Below are 15,599 nucleotides of genomic sequence, written 5' to 3'. Positions count from 1 at the left end.
GTTGGAGAGCTGTGGGTCAAAATTAAAGCGCTGTAGTAACATGTCTATCTTTTTACTTGTATGAGTGAACATACTCATCTTGAATAGTCAGTTTCTTCTGAGTGATGGTCTGTCAGGACTGTCACTCCTCTTTTCTATTTGCATCTTCACATCTGTAACTGGCTACTGGGAGTCAGATGTTTATTGCTCTGTCTTGCTTCATTACAAGCAGCCTTAACTGTGCATATTTCATGGGGTCTCCAAAGTATTTAGCGGTTTTTGTGTGCCTTTGATTCATTTAGTGACAGAAGACAGCATGAGACTCTTTAGTCTTCATTACTGCAGGTACAGCGTGTAAGCACTACAAATGAGTTTTAAAAATGTAAGGATAACTTACTACATTCATCCAGAAGTATCCTGTAAAATTGAGAGTGTTCTTCAAAAAACTGCATAAATTCCTAAAGGCTTTTTAACTTTAACTTCTAAACTTTTTAACTTTAACTTTTTTAACTTTAACTTTTTACTTTTTAACTATAATTTTAGAAAGAATCATAAAAGTGTAAAAAGTAAGACATAACTGGACAATGTAACTGATTGTTCTGCCTACTCATTTTAAAGGGTTTTTTTTAGACAAGTTAGAAACAGTATGATGAAACTGTTCGTCTTGCTGTTATTGTCTCATTACTCATTAATGTTATTGCTTCCAGTTTAGTAAAGTGTTTATGCAGGTGCAGTATTCATCAATAAAATGTTTGCCTTCATATTTGTTAGATCGCTTAAGCATTTTGCATTTTATGTTGCTCGTGCAAAAATTCTGTTTTACATATTTTCACTTTTGCTTATGCTTTAGGAGTGAGTATCTGAAATGTGTTTTATTTATTTATATTTTTAAGATGGAGGAAAAGAAGTACTCTCGATGCATCAGATTCTTCTCTATTTGTTACGATGCAATAAAGCTCTGGTGCCTGAAGAGGAGATTGCCAACATGCTTCAGTGGGAAGAACTGGAATGGCAGAAATATGCTGAAGAATGCAAAGGGATGATAGTTACCAGTCCTGGCATGGTAGAGCAAATAATTCTGGTTTATGAACAACCTAATGACACATACATGTCTTCTTTCAGAGAGTCTGCTACAGGGTGAATTGGAAAGGGAAAAAATGACCAATGACACTTGCAGATTGCTGTATGAATAGTTCATTGGCTTATTCCAGCCCTGGGCAGAATTGCATCCTCTGCTACTCTAGTGAAGGGCAGATTTCCAGGCGAACATTGTTCCAATGTGCGAGTTAAAAGGAATGGCTATATTTTATGCATGTGAAACTGTAGTTTGCTTTTCTGCATTCTCATATTCTTAGTCAGCCTTTACATGTGTGGTCTCATTCTCTTTTCCCTGACACAGCACCAGAGAATTAGTAACTATTTCCATTTTCTTTCACCTTCCTCTTCTGACCCCATAGCTCTATTTAAAGTACTTTACCAAGATTCTGTCTAGAATATGGAAAGGGTTTTTTCTGCCTATGTGGGTTTTTCCACATTGTTTTTGTGTTGCTCTTACACTGAGGAATTATGTGCACATTAATGAATGCATCCATTAATTTTCATTGCCAAGCTTGAAACCCCTATGGCCTTATTATTTTTGGAACAATTAGTATTTCAGAGCATATGTTCTCTGAACACAGCTCATTTCAGCTCCGGTGTTTATGTGAATTTAGCCCATTTTTTTGGCTTTCGCACTTAAGAAATGTGGGTCAAAAGAATAGATGATGTTCACTAGAAGCTGCAGCATCTAGTTCTGTTTCTGTGGTTTGGTCAATATTGCAAAGTGGTATCTCAGCAGTAAAGGCATTTTTTGGATCTAATATTTTAGACTGCTGTGGAGCTTCCTTGGTTGCAATACCTTTCTTAATCTGTCTTCATTTTACTCCTTTGCTTATAGCTCAGCTTTGTAGATTCACCAGAAAAAGTGCGTCTTGGTATGCCTGAGGGGAGATTTAGTTTGCTAACTGAAAAACCTGTCCTCAAACTGCAGCCAAGATGATTTCCTAAATGTATTTTACAGGTTCATATTTTTAAGTATGGCAGCATTACATTTAGTAAACTATTTTATAAGCTAATAATAACTTGGGAGGAATAATTTATTTTTCCCTTGGTTTCATTCTGATTGTTTTCATTCTGGCTAAAACTTTCTAAAGCAAAAGGAAAATAAGATCATTTTTGGGAACATGAATTACAGAATGAATGCTAGCTCTCACTATGGAAAATTCTACCTGACCTGGTGGAATCTAAGTGCTAAACCAGCATCTCATAAAAGAAATTGTTAGACAGCTTTAACTGCTTAACAACGTTGCATGTATTTTCTGTGATGCAAGGTAGATAGTAGTGCACAGGTTGTCAGCATCTGAATGGTAATGTGCTGACATATCTTCAGTGGTTTTGCTGGAGATGTGCTGATTTTCAGTTAGCTGAAAACTTGTGTTTTTGTTTAGCATGAATTAATGTATGTATGCTCCTTCCTTGTGTCACTGGACTGTAAATGTCTTTGCGCAACGCAGTGCAGTTTGTGAGTGGTAGTGTTAATTTTGAGATTTTGTGTGATATTTACTGACAAGCGTTGCTTTCTACAAGACAACGTTTTTAGAGATATATGTGGACATAAAAGTATGTAAGCATAAAAGAAACCTGCAGCCCTTTGAAACGTTGTCATGTTATAATGCCATCATTAGAACATGTTTTTTCTCTCGAGAAGATTGCAATGACTTTCTTCTTAGTTTGTGGATTTTTTTCCTGTTCATTGTGGCATATTCTATTGAGTATGAAAGTAAGCGAGAAATAGAGTACGAAAGTATTTTCTATGCATTTTGCCATGTTAGAAGATGAAACAGTTCTGTTATGGAGACAATGTGAGACTATTTTAGAAAATGACAGCTCTTCAATTCAATTTTATCCACTTGACACAACAAAGTAAAACCACTAAATTTTATTTTGCTGCTTTCCTCTACAACATCACTTCAGAGATAATTCCTCTTCTGAGCAGATCTAGGTTTTATATAGATATTTATTCTTTTAAAAGTGAAGTATATGTATTCATGATGGAGAAAAGAAAAAATTTTGATAAATCTCATTTACTTGAACAACTAACAATAGTACAGCAAAATTTAATATATTCATGGTATTTCATCAGTTTAGTGAAACTTTGTGTTGGAATAGATTTAAAGGTTCACGAATTTTAATCCCTTTAATGCTTCAGTTTTTCTAAAATATTGCTTTTCTCACTAATACAAGTATGTCTGTATTCTAACATACTTTTGTACTACTTCTGCATGAAATCTCATCATGTCTTCTAATGTAAGCAAAGCTGTGGTTGATGAGGTTTGGAGTAGAAAACAAAGATAACAGGCCTGTACTCTGTTAGAATTTTTGGTTTCAATGAGATGTTAAAAGCAAGGTTGCAATTATTAAATGGTCTCTCACAGCACATCTAAAAGAACATGGTGATGAAGACTTGAAAGAATAACATCTAATTTGTTTGCATCCTGTCTGCTGGTGTGCAATTTATTCTCTATGTTCCTTTATGGTGCCGTTTGTTCATTTAACTTTCAGAAATGGCAGCAGAGAGGAAGCGAGCGTTCACTGTGCTGAAGAAAAAAGGCAAAGCCTAGCTACTCCTCTCTTATAACTGTTAGTGAAGGAACAATTGTGATGAAGTTCTTTTGTCCTTGTTGTGGTTAGGCCTATGTGAACAACTGTGTAACTAAGTGACAAATCTCAAAGGCAGTGGCATCTAAATAGAGAGAAAGAGTCTGGTTTTGAGTGATCCCAAGGTCACACGTTTCACACAGACCTTGCTATAAGCACACTGAAAGCTCTTCTCCCGTTCACACTTTTGAGAATCAGATTACTTCTATTTCATTGTCTAAAATGAGAAACATTTAAATAAGAAAATATTCTCTGTAATTTTAAACTATATTGATTATAATTTGCATATTCAATGTTGGCTTTTGTTTCATTTTCTGTTAATCATATTTTGCTGTCTTCATTCTCAGAGGAGTTGTGTAGGCAGGTTGCTTTTTTTGAGGGGGACGGGAATGGGAGAAAGTCCTCATTTGTAATGTCAGAAAAGGGGACAACCATTGAACGACTTTTGTGAAGATAAAAACTTTTCTAATTGGCTTTCTGCAAACCCTGCAAAAAGAGATAAAATTAAATTTTAGAAATTCAAGCTCTGGTTTAGAGAACAACATTTTGCCTGCCACAAATCCTCCCCACGTTTTTCATTAGATTTTTTGTCCTAATCCCTTTTTACTGGAAGTGCTGTGGAGAGAACCTTTTAATTTTTCTTCTCCATTTTTTTTTTAAACCTTCACATCATGAACTGACTTAAGTTTTTTTTTTTTTAATTTTTTTTTTTTGGCTGGGGAGATGTAACTTTATGAACAGTCAAGTGCAAAGGGAAGCTGATAAGCAATTTTCCCTTGGAAAATGTTTCTCCAGCTGAATATCAAAGTTGTAAGTAAGTTTTTGTTTTTCTAGAATAGATTGGAAGTATGGCCACCTGATGAGGCTTTGCTTAGCCTCGCAGAAAATTATTCCTGTGAACAGTCCTACCAAGTTGGTTTGAAGGGTGAAAGCTTTGTTCTTGACACAGGATTTTTTTGTTTTGTGAATAGTGGGAGCTGTTTCTGTAACTCTGAAACTCATCTTTGAGAAACACACAATGCTGAATTAGAAGTTTTGAGATGCAGGTAACTAGAAGTAATGTCCTTTTTCTGAAACCTAAGACAAGCAGAAAAAATTGGCTTCATCCAGCAGTTTGCAGAGTGAGAGTAAGCAGGCACATAACAAAGCAGCTTGCCAGGTAATGGAGAAAATGTTTACTTGGAGACAAACTGTGCACCTTTAGCTGAGTGTTTAAATATGTTAGATAAGTGATCAAGAGCTCTGTAAGCAGCATGTCTTCTATAGTGATGTGCAATTACTCATTTTCTGCATTTTCAAAGGTGAAGCAAATGTCGCCTCCTCCTGCACTGTCCTTTTTAAGTATAAAAAGAACTTCTGTTTTGAAGTGTAAAAAGGACGAAAGTTTCCTCATTATACAAGACTCTACTCATCATTGTACACATCAGGCTAGGCAACTTTTCTAAGAGCAGCATGACATTTTTTTGGTGCTGTGTAGTTGGTATGATGGAATGGGTCTAATAATGGCTTCACTTGCATTGGGAAATTAGAGTGGTAAACTGATTTCAGCAAACTATTCACGCATGTGGGAGCTTGGAAGTCAGAATACTAGTCCTGATTTCATTTCCAGTGTGTTGTTTGACCAAAGAATATTGTTTTAAGTTCTCAGAAATAGTCAAAGCGTACATTACTTTCATTTTGCAAGTAAGGAAAAAAGAATTTCTTTTTTTGTTGGGAGAAATAAGTCAATTAACTTTTTTTCAGTCATTGTCATTGCCAAATATGTATTGTAATATTAGTTATTAATTTTGTGTGCATTTTAATAAGCCTGAAATATTGCTTCTTCGAGGTTCCTGGCTAGTGAAGGCTAGAGGCAATAGATTTTCCATGGAGCTGTTGTCAATTAAGTATATTTTGTTTTCTCTCCTAGAAACCCAGCTCAGTTCGTATTGATCAACTGGATCGTGAACAGTTCAATCCTGATGTGATTACTTTCCCCATTATTGTCCACTTCGGGATCCGACCTGCTCAACTCAGTTATGCTGGAGATCCTCAGTAAGATGCTTTTCCTTCCATGTTTCATTCAGAAGCCCATTACTGTTGTCATTAGTGTCTTAAAAATGATTTGTTTATCTGCTTAATAGAGTCCACTGTAAAGCTTAGTGTTTATGGCGTTGGACACTCTTGTAAAACATGGAATGTAAGTTATAACTTTTTTTTTCTGGCATAAGTGAGGATCTGGTGAAGTAAATGTGCATGTATGTACAGTATGAAATTCTTCCACCTGGGTCAGACCAAAGGTTCTTCAAGCGCCACATTACTTCTCTGAGAGGCCAGTTGCAGTTTTTTAGAGAAAGAATAGTGTAATAGGAAAGCAGAGAGGGAGAAACGCTTGCCCAGGCTTCCAAAGATCTATAGCATATGAACTTCTGAGTTAAAGTATGTATTTAGGTCATTTTCAAAAATCTAAAATCACTTTTTGGATCTTTTTATGCTACTGTCAGGGAGAAGATTCCAGGTAATCACTTCTGCAGTACTATAGTACATCATATGAAAAAAGACAGGTTTTTGCAGAGCTGCTACTTGATCATTTAATTAAATGCTCTTAAGGACTTACATCTAATAATCGAGAATATAGGCATTTTCTGTTTGCTTTCTTCATGACATTTATGTTTCTTGCACCCTACCATATCCTACTTAGTTGTCTCTTTCTGTGTCTTCAAGGATCAAATCTACATACTGTTTCATAGCGTGGAAGCTATTGCATCCATGCTACTTTTCTCTTACTTTTACATCCTTATAGAGATTGGGAGGAATGCAGTGAAAGAGTGGAGAGGGAAGTTCAAGCACAGCAAGAAATACTGTTTCTTGTGAGTCATGTACTGATGTAGAAGTGATTACTGGATTTTGTTCACAATTATTTTCTTAAATTATGACAATTTCAGCGAACTCTTCCAATGATTTGGAGATCTTTTTTCTGAATGATGACAGGCAGTATAGAGCCCATCTCTTGTGTGTGTATAGTTAAAGTTGTCCTTTTCCTCATGCATTTTCCTCCAGTGTCTTTTAAGGACATTGAATTTTGAGGCCAAATCACTCACATGTATGTTTATGGCAGACATATTCTACAACTGCTTGCTGAGAATTTTAGCTTTAACATGTTGGGAGGTGGTAAGAGGGAGTGCTTATCCAGATAAAAGAGTTTACCTTTGGCTTTGAACATGACATTTAATCCTCTTTGTCTTTTAGTTTTCTGATCCATAAAAATAAAATAATTAGACCAAATAATGTAAGAACCACCCCTATTTTGATGCTGGATTTCTTAATGTTTGTAAAGTTTTAGTACATTGCACTGAAAACTGTATAAAGATACAAAAATTATTCTTCCCACACTTTTTAATTTTAATTTTCTTTAAAATTTTCTTGGCTTCTTTTGTTTTTGTTTGCCCAGAGCTGCTTACAGAATTTAGGCGTGCTTCCTCTTTCACAAAAACGGCTTTCTTACTTTGATAAAGAGCTGTGTGGTGCTATTGTAAATCTCAGACTTAACTCTGATGTATATACGAAATAGGTGATACCCAGAAAAGTTTTTCCTCTAGTGTGTCTTTTTCTTTTTATGATGTTCCAATACAGACTTTTGTTATTGTAATCTGCTTATTAATTCTCAAGCTTAATTGCAATAACAGAGCTAATTCCACCCATATTAATATTAGTAGTAAAACATATATTGTGCATTGTAGTTTTAGATTCTTATTTTTGAGGTGGAACCTCCTTGTGTCATTTGTTTGTTTTCTGGTTGGTTGGTTGATTTGTTCATTTGCTCATTTTTCTTCTTTGGATGGGGATTTGTCAGAAATAGATGTGCTATTCTGCAAGCTGCAGAAATGTGGAGAATAGAGCATAAGAAAAATGTATGGATTGACCATTTCAGTTCTGCTTATAAACTCAAAAAATTGTCAGCATCTTTTGAGGCAGAGAGTATACATTCAAGAATGCTGCAGAGAAATAGCTATGGAAAAGATGTCAATAAGGAAATATCTGTTTGTATACCTGGAAATCTGGGATGCTGGGAAGATTATGAAATAGTAAAAGAGCTGCTGTTTCATTTACTGCTTTGCCACTAATGTGGTAACTTCCTACTCTTCTGAGATTGATCATCCTTTATAATGTAAATATAAACCAAACTAAATTACTTGGGTAAACTTATGTCTGTCCTCTATTCCCTGCTTCCTATTAGAAGCCTAGTAGACAGCATTGTTTCTTAAGGACACAATGTCACGATTTTCTTGGTAGCTCCTACCATAGTAACTTTTGAACCTGTTGGTCTGTTGCAGCTGAATATAACGGTTGGCTGTTGTGTACAAGTGGAGTAAGTTCTTAGAAGTTTTGTGAAAATCCATGCTACATTGCAGAGGGACATCCACTGAGGAAAATGTACAGTTATTGATATTCACATGTGATTAGGCACACCCAAAATATGACAGGGCTAGATGGTTGGAATAAAACAGAGACCTTAAATATATGCTAACCACAGAGAAAGCTTGACTTACTGTTCCTAATCAGCACTGACCCACAGGGGATGAAACTTCCATTTCACTGTTCACAGGATTCCTTTCTGTCGCATATGACTTTTAAAGCTTTTCCTCGTGTGCTTCACTGAAATTTTTCAGCCAGTATAAGGACAGACTCTTCTTGGGAAAGGTTACTGCTGTATTTTGGTGAGTGATAGGTAAACCCTGTGGAGAAGAGGGAGTCTTCAGCTGCCTGAAGTGAGATGTCATGCTGTGGTAATGTTTATGTACAACTGGGATAGAGTTAATTTTCATCCCAGCAGCTGCTGTTTTTCACGGTTAGTATGAGAAGAGTGTTGATAATACACTCATGTTTCTAGAGTTGGTACTAGGAAATCAAGGATTTTTCAGTTTCTCATGTTTTGCTGGTGTACAAGTACAGAGCCAGGACAGCTAACTCAAACCGGCCAACAGAATATTCCATATCATAACATCATGCTCAGTATAAAAATGGGAATTTGGCTGAGGGGTGGCAGGAAATACGGATTTCGCATTCGGTGCTCCACTTGCTGTCATCTCTGTGCTTGCTGCTGTCGCTGCGCTCGCTGAAATTGATGCTCGGGATGGGCTAGCAGTTGTGGTTTTATATGTTCTTTCTATTATTATTTTCATCACCATCAATCATCATAATTTCCCTTTTCTAATTCTATTAAAACTGTTTTTATCTCAACCCACAACTTTTCCTTTCCTCTTCCATTCTCTTCCCCATCCCACCAGGTGGGGAGGGTTGAGAGAGTGGCCGTGTACTGTTTAGCTACTAGCTAAGGCCTAAACTGTGAAAGCAAGTCTTTTCAGCATGCCCAGAGCTTTGCTGTTTGCAAATGCCTCCTCTCTGCTCCTGTGCCCACCCTGCTGGAACAACTGCAGAGACACTGTCACCTCTCTTGGAAAATGCTTTCAAATTCTTTTCTGTAGCATAAAAGATGCTTGTAGACAATCTGTATGTATATGGGTGCTTTATTAGTAGTTAGTGTTCATAAGGACACACAGGGAGAAACTCTTGATTTTTTGACCACAATATTTGTTTTCTGGTTTTGTGTTTCAGATACCAAAAGCTGTGGAAGAGTTATGTGAAGCTGCGTCACCTGCTGGCTAATAGTCCCAAAGTCAAACAGGCTGATAAACAGAAATTGTCACAAAGAGAGGTATGCTGGGCCTTTCTATAGCTGATAATTGAGCACGGTAGTTCAGGTTGGAATAAAGCCATATGACAACCAAGTTTATAGAAACAGTGAAATTCGTTCACTAAAGATTTTCTTTTCAGGCTGTTAACAATGATTTTATTTTTATCTTTGCTTGTTAGGGAATGGCGCTTTTTTTCCCAGCTGTCAAACTCCTGCAAGTTTTTTACCCAATTATAGAAATGATCGTTATAGAATCATAACTTCTTTGTAGCCTTTGCCATTAATGGTTTCAAGAATTAGCATAGAGAAGGACTTTTTATTTCAGAGTGCACTTTTAACATTTTAACATTTCTGAGATAAAAACTGCCATACTTGTGCACGATTTTAAACTGTAATTTATTAGGCAGTTTCAGTGACATTCCTTAAGATCTTTGAGTCAAAATAATGTGGTTGATGTTATGTTCAGTAATCTTTAATGGCAAACAAGGTTTTTTGTTGAAGTTTTGTCTTCTCTCTCTTTTTCCGCCCCAAGTGATGAGCAATAAATGTTTCCTAAGTGCAGATGCTTAACCAATTGGGAATTATAATCAGAAAAATAAAGCCACACAAATACAGACTAAAGCAACCTGTGCTCAGGAAAGACCATTGTTTTTTGGATATATTTTTGTCAGGGGCCAATAGATGACTTATTTGTACAACTGTAGTGGGTTGGATGTAGGGAGGTGATTGTGTTTCACTTCAAAAGATAAAATCCTCCTTTAGTATTTATCGCTTACTTTGTGGTGTGCTGATTTTCTGTTTCCAGACTGTATTATCTAGGATAATGGGCTTATCAGGTAGTTGTCTGCCATCTGAGAGGCTTACAGGCCTGAAGCAGAAGCTTTATATGAGGATAATCTATGCGTTTTGCCAATTAATGTGTCAGTAACCTAGAATGAGGTGTAGGGCTACACTGGACTGGTACACGGGCTTTTAAAGGTTATGATTCATATATTATGACTAACAGTGGGGTGCCCCTGAGCCAGTCAAGCTGCAAGTACAGCTGGGTTTAGCTTATGCTGTAGTACCTGTTTCAGAAAACACCAAATGACGCAGCTTCAAAATGCAAATTTTAGACAATGCAAAAGGGATACAGTGCTGTAAGCTTCTCTGTTCCCTTTGCCATCCGTCATTCGCTACTATGAGATCATATGCTGTTACTACTTGTGACAAGGTCGCGCCTGGGGGCTTTATTCCTCTAACCTAACTTTAAGCGTTTACAGCAGGTGCATAAATTGGGACCTGAAGGCTCACTTTGAAGTCAATGGAGAGAGAAATGCATTTTTGAAGCCATTTATCCCATTCATTGAATATAAAAGCAGACACGACTAGGTAGCCTCCTATCCTAGATGACACCTCAGTATTGAGATGTCTGAGGTTTGATGAATCTGCATCTGGGTAGATGCATCTGGATAGATGCAGATTCTTGGAACCACTCCGTGAGTCTCTGCCGAACAGAACACAGAGCCCATTCCTGCCCACAGATGCTTGCTAGCTTCAGACTGGAAGCTGGGAAGAGATGGCTTTGAGCAAGTGCCCTGTGATAAAAAGAGGGAGAGGGTAGAGGGATTGTAGGTTTAAAAAGTTTCTTGCACTGAAGAAGGAAGATCACTGAGAGAGTCTTTACTGTTAGTGCATGCTGTGTGGGGAGCTTGTGTAACCCAGAGGCTTTGTAGTATTAGAACCAGGAGATCCTGATCCAGGAATGATTTCTTTCAGCTGGTATTCTTTCATTCCATTTTTACAGAAAATATTTGCTTTTAATGATTCTGGCAGAACCTTTTAATGATTCTATCATTTTCATATTTTCTAGAGACAAACCGACTGTTTACACAACACCAAACATCCAATGGTCAAGACAAACCAGATTGTTTTTTAAAAAACACTTAATTAAAATAATATTGGTAGTTGTCATCATAATTGGCTCCAAGACTAGTCAATGCTGACCTCTCTCCCCGACCGGGTGTACTGACAGTGTTGAACAGGAACTAGTCTGTTTTAGTAAATGCTTCAAACCAGAAGTACTCCTGGTGACAGACCTGAATTAAGAGCTTGTTTTTGTTTCATTATTAGGATCTTAACTTGCTTGCTTATGAATCATCTTGGATGTGTGAGTTGGACTGGTTTATTCTGTCATTTGCTGTAAAAACTGTAGTCACCTTTCTTCTCATTCTACCAAAGTCCTCTGTTTACACTGTATTGCAGTGCATCCACCACATTCTGCAGCTGGTAGTTACAGGATTTTGACTAGTCTTAGAAACTGCTCACCAAAACCAAACCTTTATCCGGGTATTGTGAATGCAATCAGTGTGTGTCTTGGTACTGCTTTGTTGTAGGAAGTTCTTCACAGGAGTTGTGCTCTCTCTCCCTGTCTAGGAGGCGCTGCAGAAAATTCGTCAGAAGAACACAATGCGACGTGAAGTGACCGTTGAGTTGAGTAGCCAGGGATTCTGGAAAACAGGGATACGCTCTGATGTCTGCCAGGTGACCAAACCTCAGAGATGTCTAATATGTTTTCTTTCTTGATAGCTGCCATGTGCCTCTCGCGAAGTTTACTGTCATTCTAGGCTGAAGCACCAAATGGAAATGAATAAGTTTGCCTCAGTAAGATCTGTTGATTTTGGGAATTATTCAAGTGTCCTGTCCACCCCATACACACACAAAAAAGTTATTTTAAAATTTTAGTTTTCTTGCCACTGGTTAATTGGCACAAGGGAGAGGTGGTAGGAATAGCCAGCTTGAGGCTGGAAGTTAGCAAAATGTTGAGGCTAATGTGATTCTGCAAAGGCTTCTTCATCCATCAGCTGGGCTGATTTTAGACATTTTAATATATTTTTATATTTAGATTTAAAAAAAATAACAATTTTACACTGCAGCATGAAGAAATATCTTTTTACTTGAAAAAAAGAAAAAAAAACCCACCACGATTAACTTTGGAGTTAAAACAGGTGACCCTCAGTAGGGAGATATCTTTCAATCTTCCAGATACTGTTTTGTACGCATGACATCTCCCAGCCACAGATCTCTGCCAGATCCTGTTGTAAAGCAGTTGACAGCCACCAACTTTGTGCTATGATAAGAATAATTGCATTTTTTATATAATATTGTATTAGTAAAATTCAAGTAGTTAAAACAGCCAAATAAATATACTAAAGATATACTAGCATCAATTTTTTTAGCTGTTGCTTTGAAGATGTTATTTAAGAATTAAATGCTTACAATTTAGTATTAACTTAACAGTGTGAAGTATAAACTGTAGTGGTTGCTAGGCAAATGTATAGGTAGAAATCCCATTGTTATCTGAGAAGTCTGGTAAGGCCAGAGGCTTGATTCTAACTGGAGAGAAATGCTAATAAGTAAAATTGCTTTTCTTCTTTCTGAAACATTTCTTGTGATTTTACTATTGCTTCTGAAGTCAAAGAAAGAGAATAGGAGGACAGTATCTTCTCACATATCTGAGGAAAATTACATCCTTTTTCAAATATTTTGTTGCATCTGTTTTTACAGGTTAAGTAAACAGTGTAAGTTTCTAATTTAGGAGCTGTGAAACACTTCAGTGTTATTTGTGATTCTGTGATTCATCTCTTGGTGTCTTCGTGGATATTCCTGTTTTGTTTTGTTTTTGAAGGACAGCAAAACACCAAAGAATGATGAAAGTAAATCTGTTTCATGTTTTTGTGTTTCTGCAGCTGTAACATCTAAATCAGCTGATTCTGGTATGAAGGTTCTTTGATTTGAATTCTTTGAGAGGCCAAGAGTAGGCAAAATGTATGTCTGTAAAATGAAAGATTGCTGCTGTTGCTATGTGCTTTTTCCCAAATTAAAGACGACTAAAACTAAATACTCATAAATCAATTCTGTGGGCAGACCTAAAGTGCAGTGATTTAAAATTATTGCTTTTAAAAGCATTGTAGTTTGCAAGATTGAAAGTCTTTTAAGTCACTCTAATGGCTTAGAGTTGCTCTAAGTTCCATGTAGTAATAATGGCACTGGTCTTTGCAGTCTCAGAAATGTACCACTTGCAGAGGGAGGAAAAAGGGTGAGTGAAATCTTCCAGAAGTGTGAAATGGCTGTGTCTGCCAGGCTCATTTGAAGTTATCCAGTAGGTGAACTGTACTACCTGGTGACTAAGCTGGACAGCACTTACTATGTAGTCTGACAGGATGGGGCCGTGCTGAAAAGATACCATCCCCTCCACTTCACTCCCCCATTACTACCTGCATTGTTGCTGGTGTGTCCTCAACAGCTGTTCAGGTTGAGGAGAGAAATGATGCATTTCAAAATACTTGAGTTCATATGGTAGTTCTGAGTAGCTTTGGGTCAGGACAGTCTGCCAGCATGGAGTATGGTGGCACTGGCTGGAAGCAGCTAAGAGAGCCTGTGCTTTGCCATGCAAGCTGAAGGCAAGATAAGAACATGCAGCACTGTCAAAATCACGTATATTTAAAAACAGGAAAAAAAAGTAACTTGTATGTTTATAACCAGATGTAAGTACTAAGGTTACTTCTGGGTTACTCAAATTACTCCTGTGGCATGTGGTTTCAGAAGCATTTTTTTTTTAATCACTAGACATTCTTTAGGCTAATACAACTTTGAAAATATGTATTTTATTTTCCTATAAAGAGGTAAATACATAAAACATCAGAAACATCAAATAGCTATAATCCAACATGACACACTTTAATTGAATCAATCAAGTATTTAGTACCATGAAAGCTGCACTTTGTCAATATAATTGCAAGAGTCAAATTAAAGGCCTTCTTTGTGCTTCCAGGGAGATATCAATTCCTCATTTACTGTACCACAGCTGATAAAAATCTGAAACTTGGTATTTCAGTCCTTGAATTTATGGCTACATGTATTAGTGTAAAGAGTATTAAAACTTGCTTGAGGAACTCTTTGAGTAGTGCATTGGAACACAGAGGCAGGGGAGCAGGTGGCTGCTGGTGTCTTCCCCCAAGTACAAGTGATAGGACAAGAGGAAATGACCTCAAGCTGCACCAGAGGAGGTTTAGACTTGATATTAGGAAAAATTTCTTCACCACAAAAGGGTTGTCAAGCATTGGAAGAGGTTGCCCCGGGAAGTAGTGGAGTCACCACCCATGAAGGTATTTAAAAGATGTGTAGATGTAGCGCTTATAGACATAGTTTAATGGTGACTTGGCAGTATCAGGTTTACGATTTGACTTGAATGATCTTAAAGGTCTTTTCCAAACTAAATAATTCTAATTCTGATTCTATGATTACCTTCCACCCATTGCTTAGTTCTCATGATCTGCAGTCTTTTACTGAAACTTAGAAAATACTGCTAATAGTTATTCGTAACTCAATCCTGTAACATTCACCAGTTTGTATTTTCTGCTGTTCTTTCTTCAATGACATGCAGAAATCCATAACATTGTTTATTCTGTAAATTATACAGGATCTGCATTTTATAATTGTTTCTTGCATCTTTCTACACTATACACTCATCTTCTCTAATAATATGTATTTCTCCTTCTGAAATTAATAGTGATAGCCCTCAGATTTTGACTCCCTTAAAATGCAGTATTCTTTTGAATACATGCATGTCATGTCACTAATAGGAATGATTAGAAGAACTGAAATTTGATCTCAGTGTAACAAAAATGGTCACATGCATAAAATTCTTTAAATACTGATACTTCTCCTGCAGCTCTTACTTTTCATTCTTAAGCAAGATTTTTAATTTTGATATCATACTTGCTGTACTACTGTACTGTTAAACTGTACTACTTGTTTATTTCAACCCCAATCTATCCAAAGACAATATTCTTGTAAATTCCTACTTTAAAACACTGAAAGAGGGAGACTTTCATTGTCACAAAATAGTTTTGTGGGGTTTTTTTTAATGAAATCTTGCCCCACAGAAAAACGTTATCTGTTTCCAAGACGAACAAACAGCAAACTTTCTGATATTATTTTAGCACATTCTGTCAGGAAATGCCAGACTACAGCATTTCAAAAAGCCTTTAATCCTTCCTTAGAACGAAATGAAGCAAGGCAGTAATAACTGTGCTTGAAAATCGAGTAGCTACTGTTGTTTGGTAAAAACTGGTTCAAGTAATATAGAATGCTTCTTACCTTATTTTGTGAGGTAGAAGGGAAATGATCTTTCTTCATCTTTGGTACAAGACTAAAACTGCACGGTCTTTAATGAGAAGGTACAAACGTATAGTAATGTATTCAGTCA

At 36.7% G+C, this 15,599-nt stretch overlaps 1 protein-coding gene across 1 annotated transcript in view; it reads left to right on the top strand.

Moving 5' to 3' along the window:
• The window catches only part of DROSHA (drosha ribonuclease III), a 74,758-nt gene that overhangs the window by 25,137 nt on the left and 34,022 nt on the right, over positions 1–15,599 (top strand). The window contains exons 13-16 of the mRNA XM_069853523.1: positions 873–1,042; positions 5,585–5,709; positions 9,271–9,370; positions 11,765–11,872. Coding sequence (XP_069709624.1) covers positions 873–1,042; positions 5,585–5,709; positions 9,271–9,370; positions 11,765–11,872 — 503 coding nt within the window. The remainder of the gene's footprint in view (positions 1–872; positions 1,043–5,584; positions 5,710–9,270; positions 9,371–11,764; positions 11,873–15,599) is intronic.

The sequence above is a fragment of the Phaenicophaeus curvirostris genome, chromosome 3 (assembly GCF_032191515.1).
Source record: "Phaenicophaeus curvirostris isolate KB17595 chromosome 3, BPBGC_Pcur_1.0, whole genome shotgun sequence".
NCBI classification, from domain to species: domain Eukaryota; kingdom Metazoa; phylum Chordata; class Aves; order Cuculiformes; family Cuculidae; genus Phaenicophaeus; species Phaenicophaeus curvirostris.
This window is presented reverse-complemented; position numbering and strand designations above follow the sequence as displayed.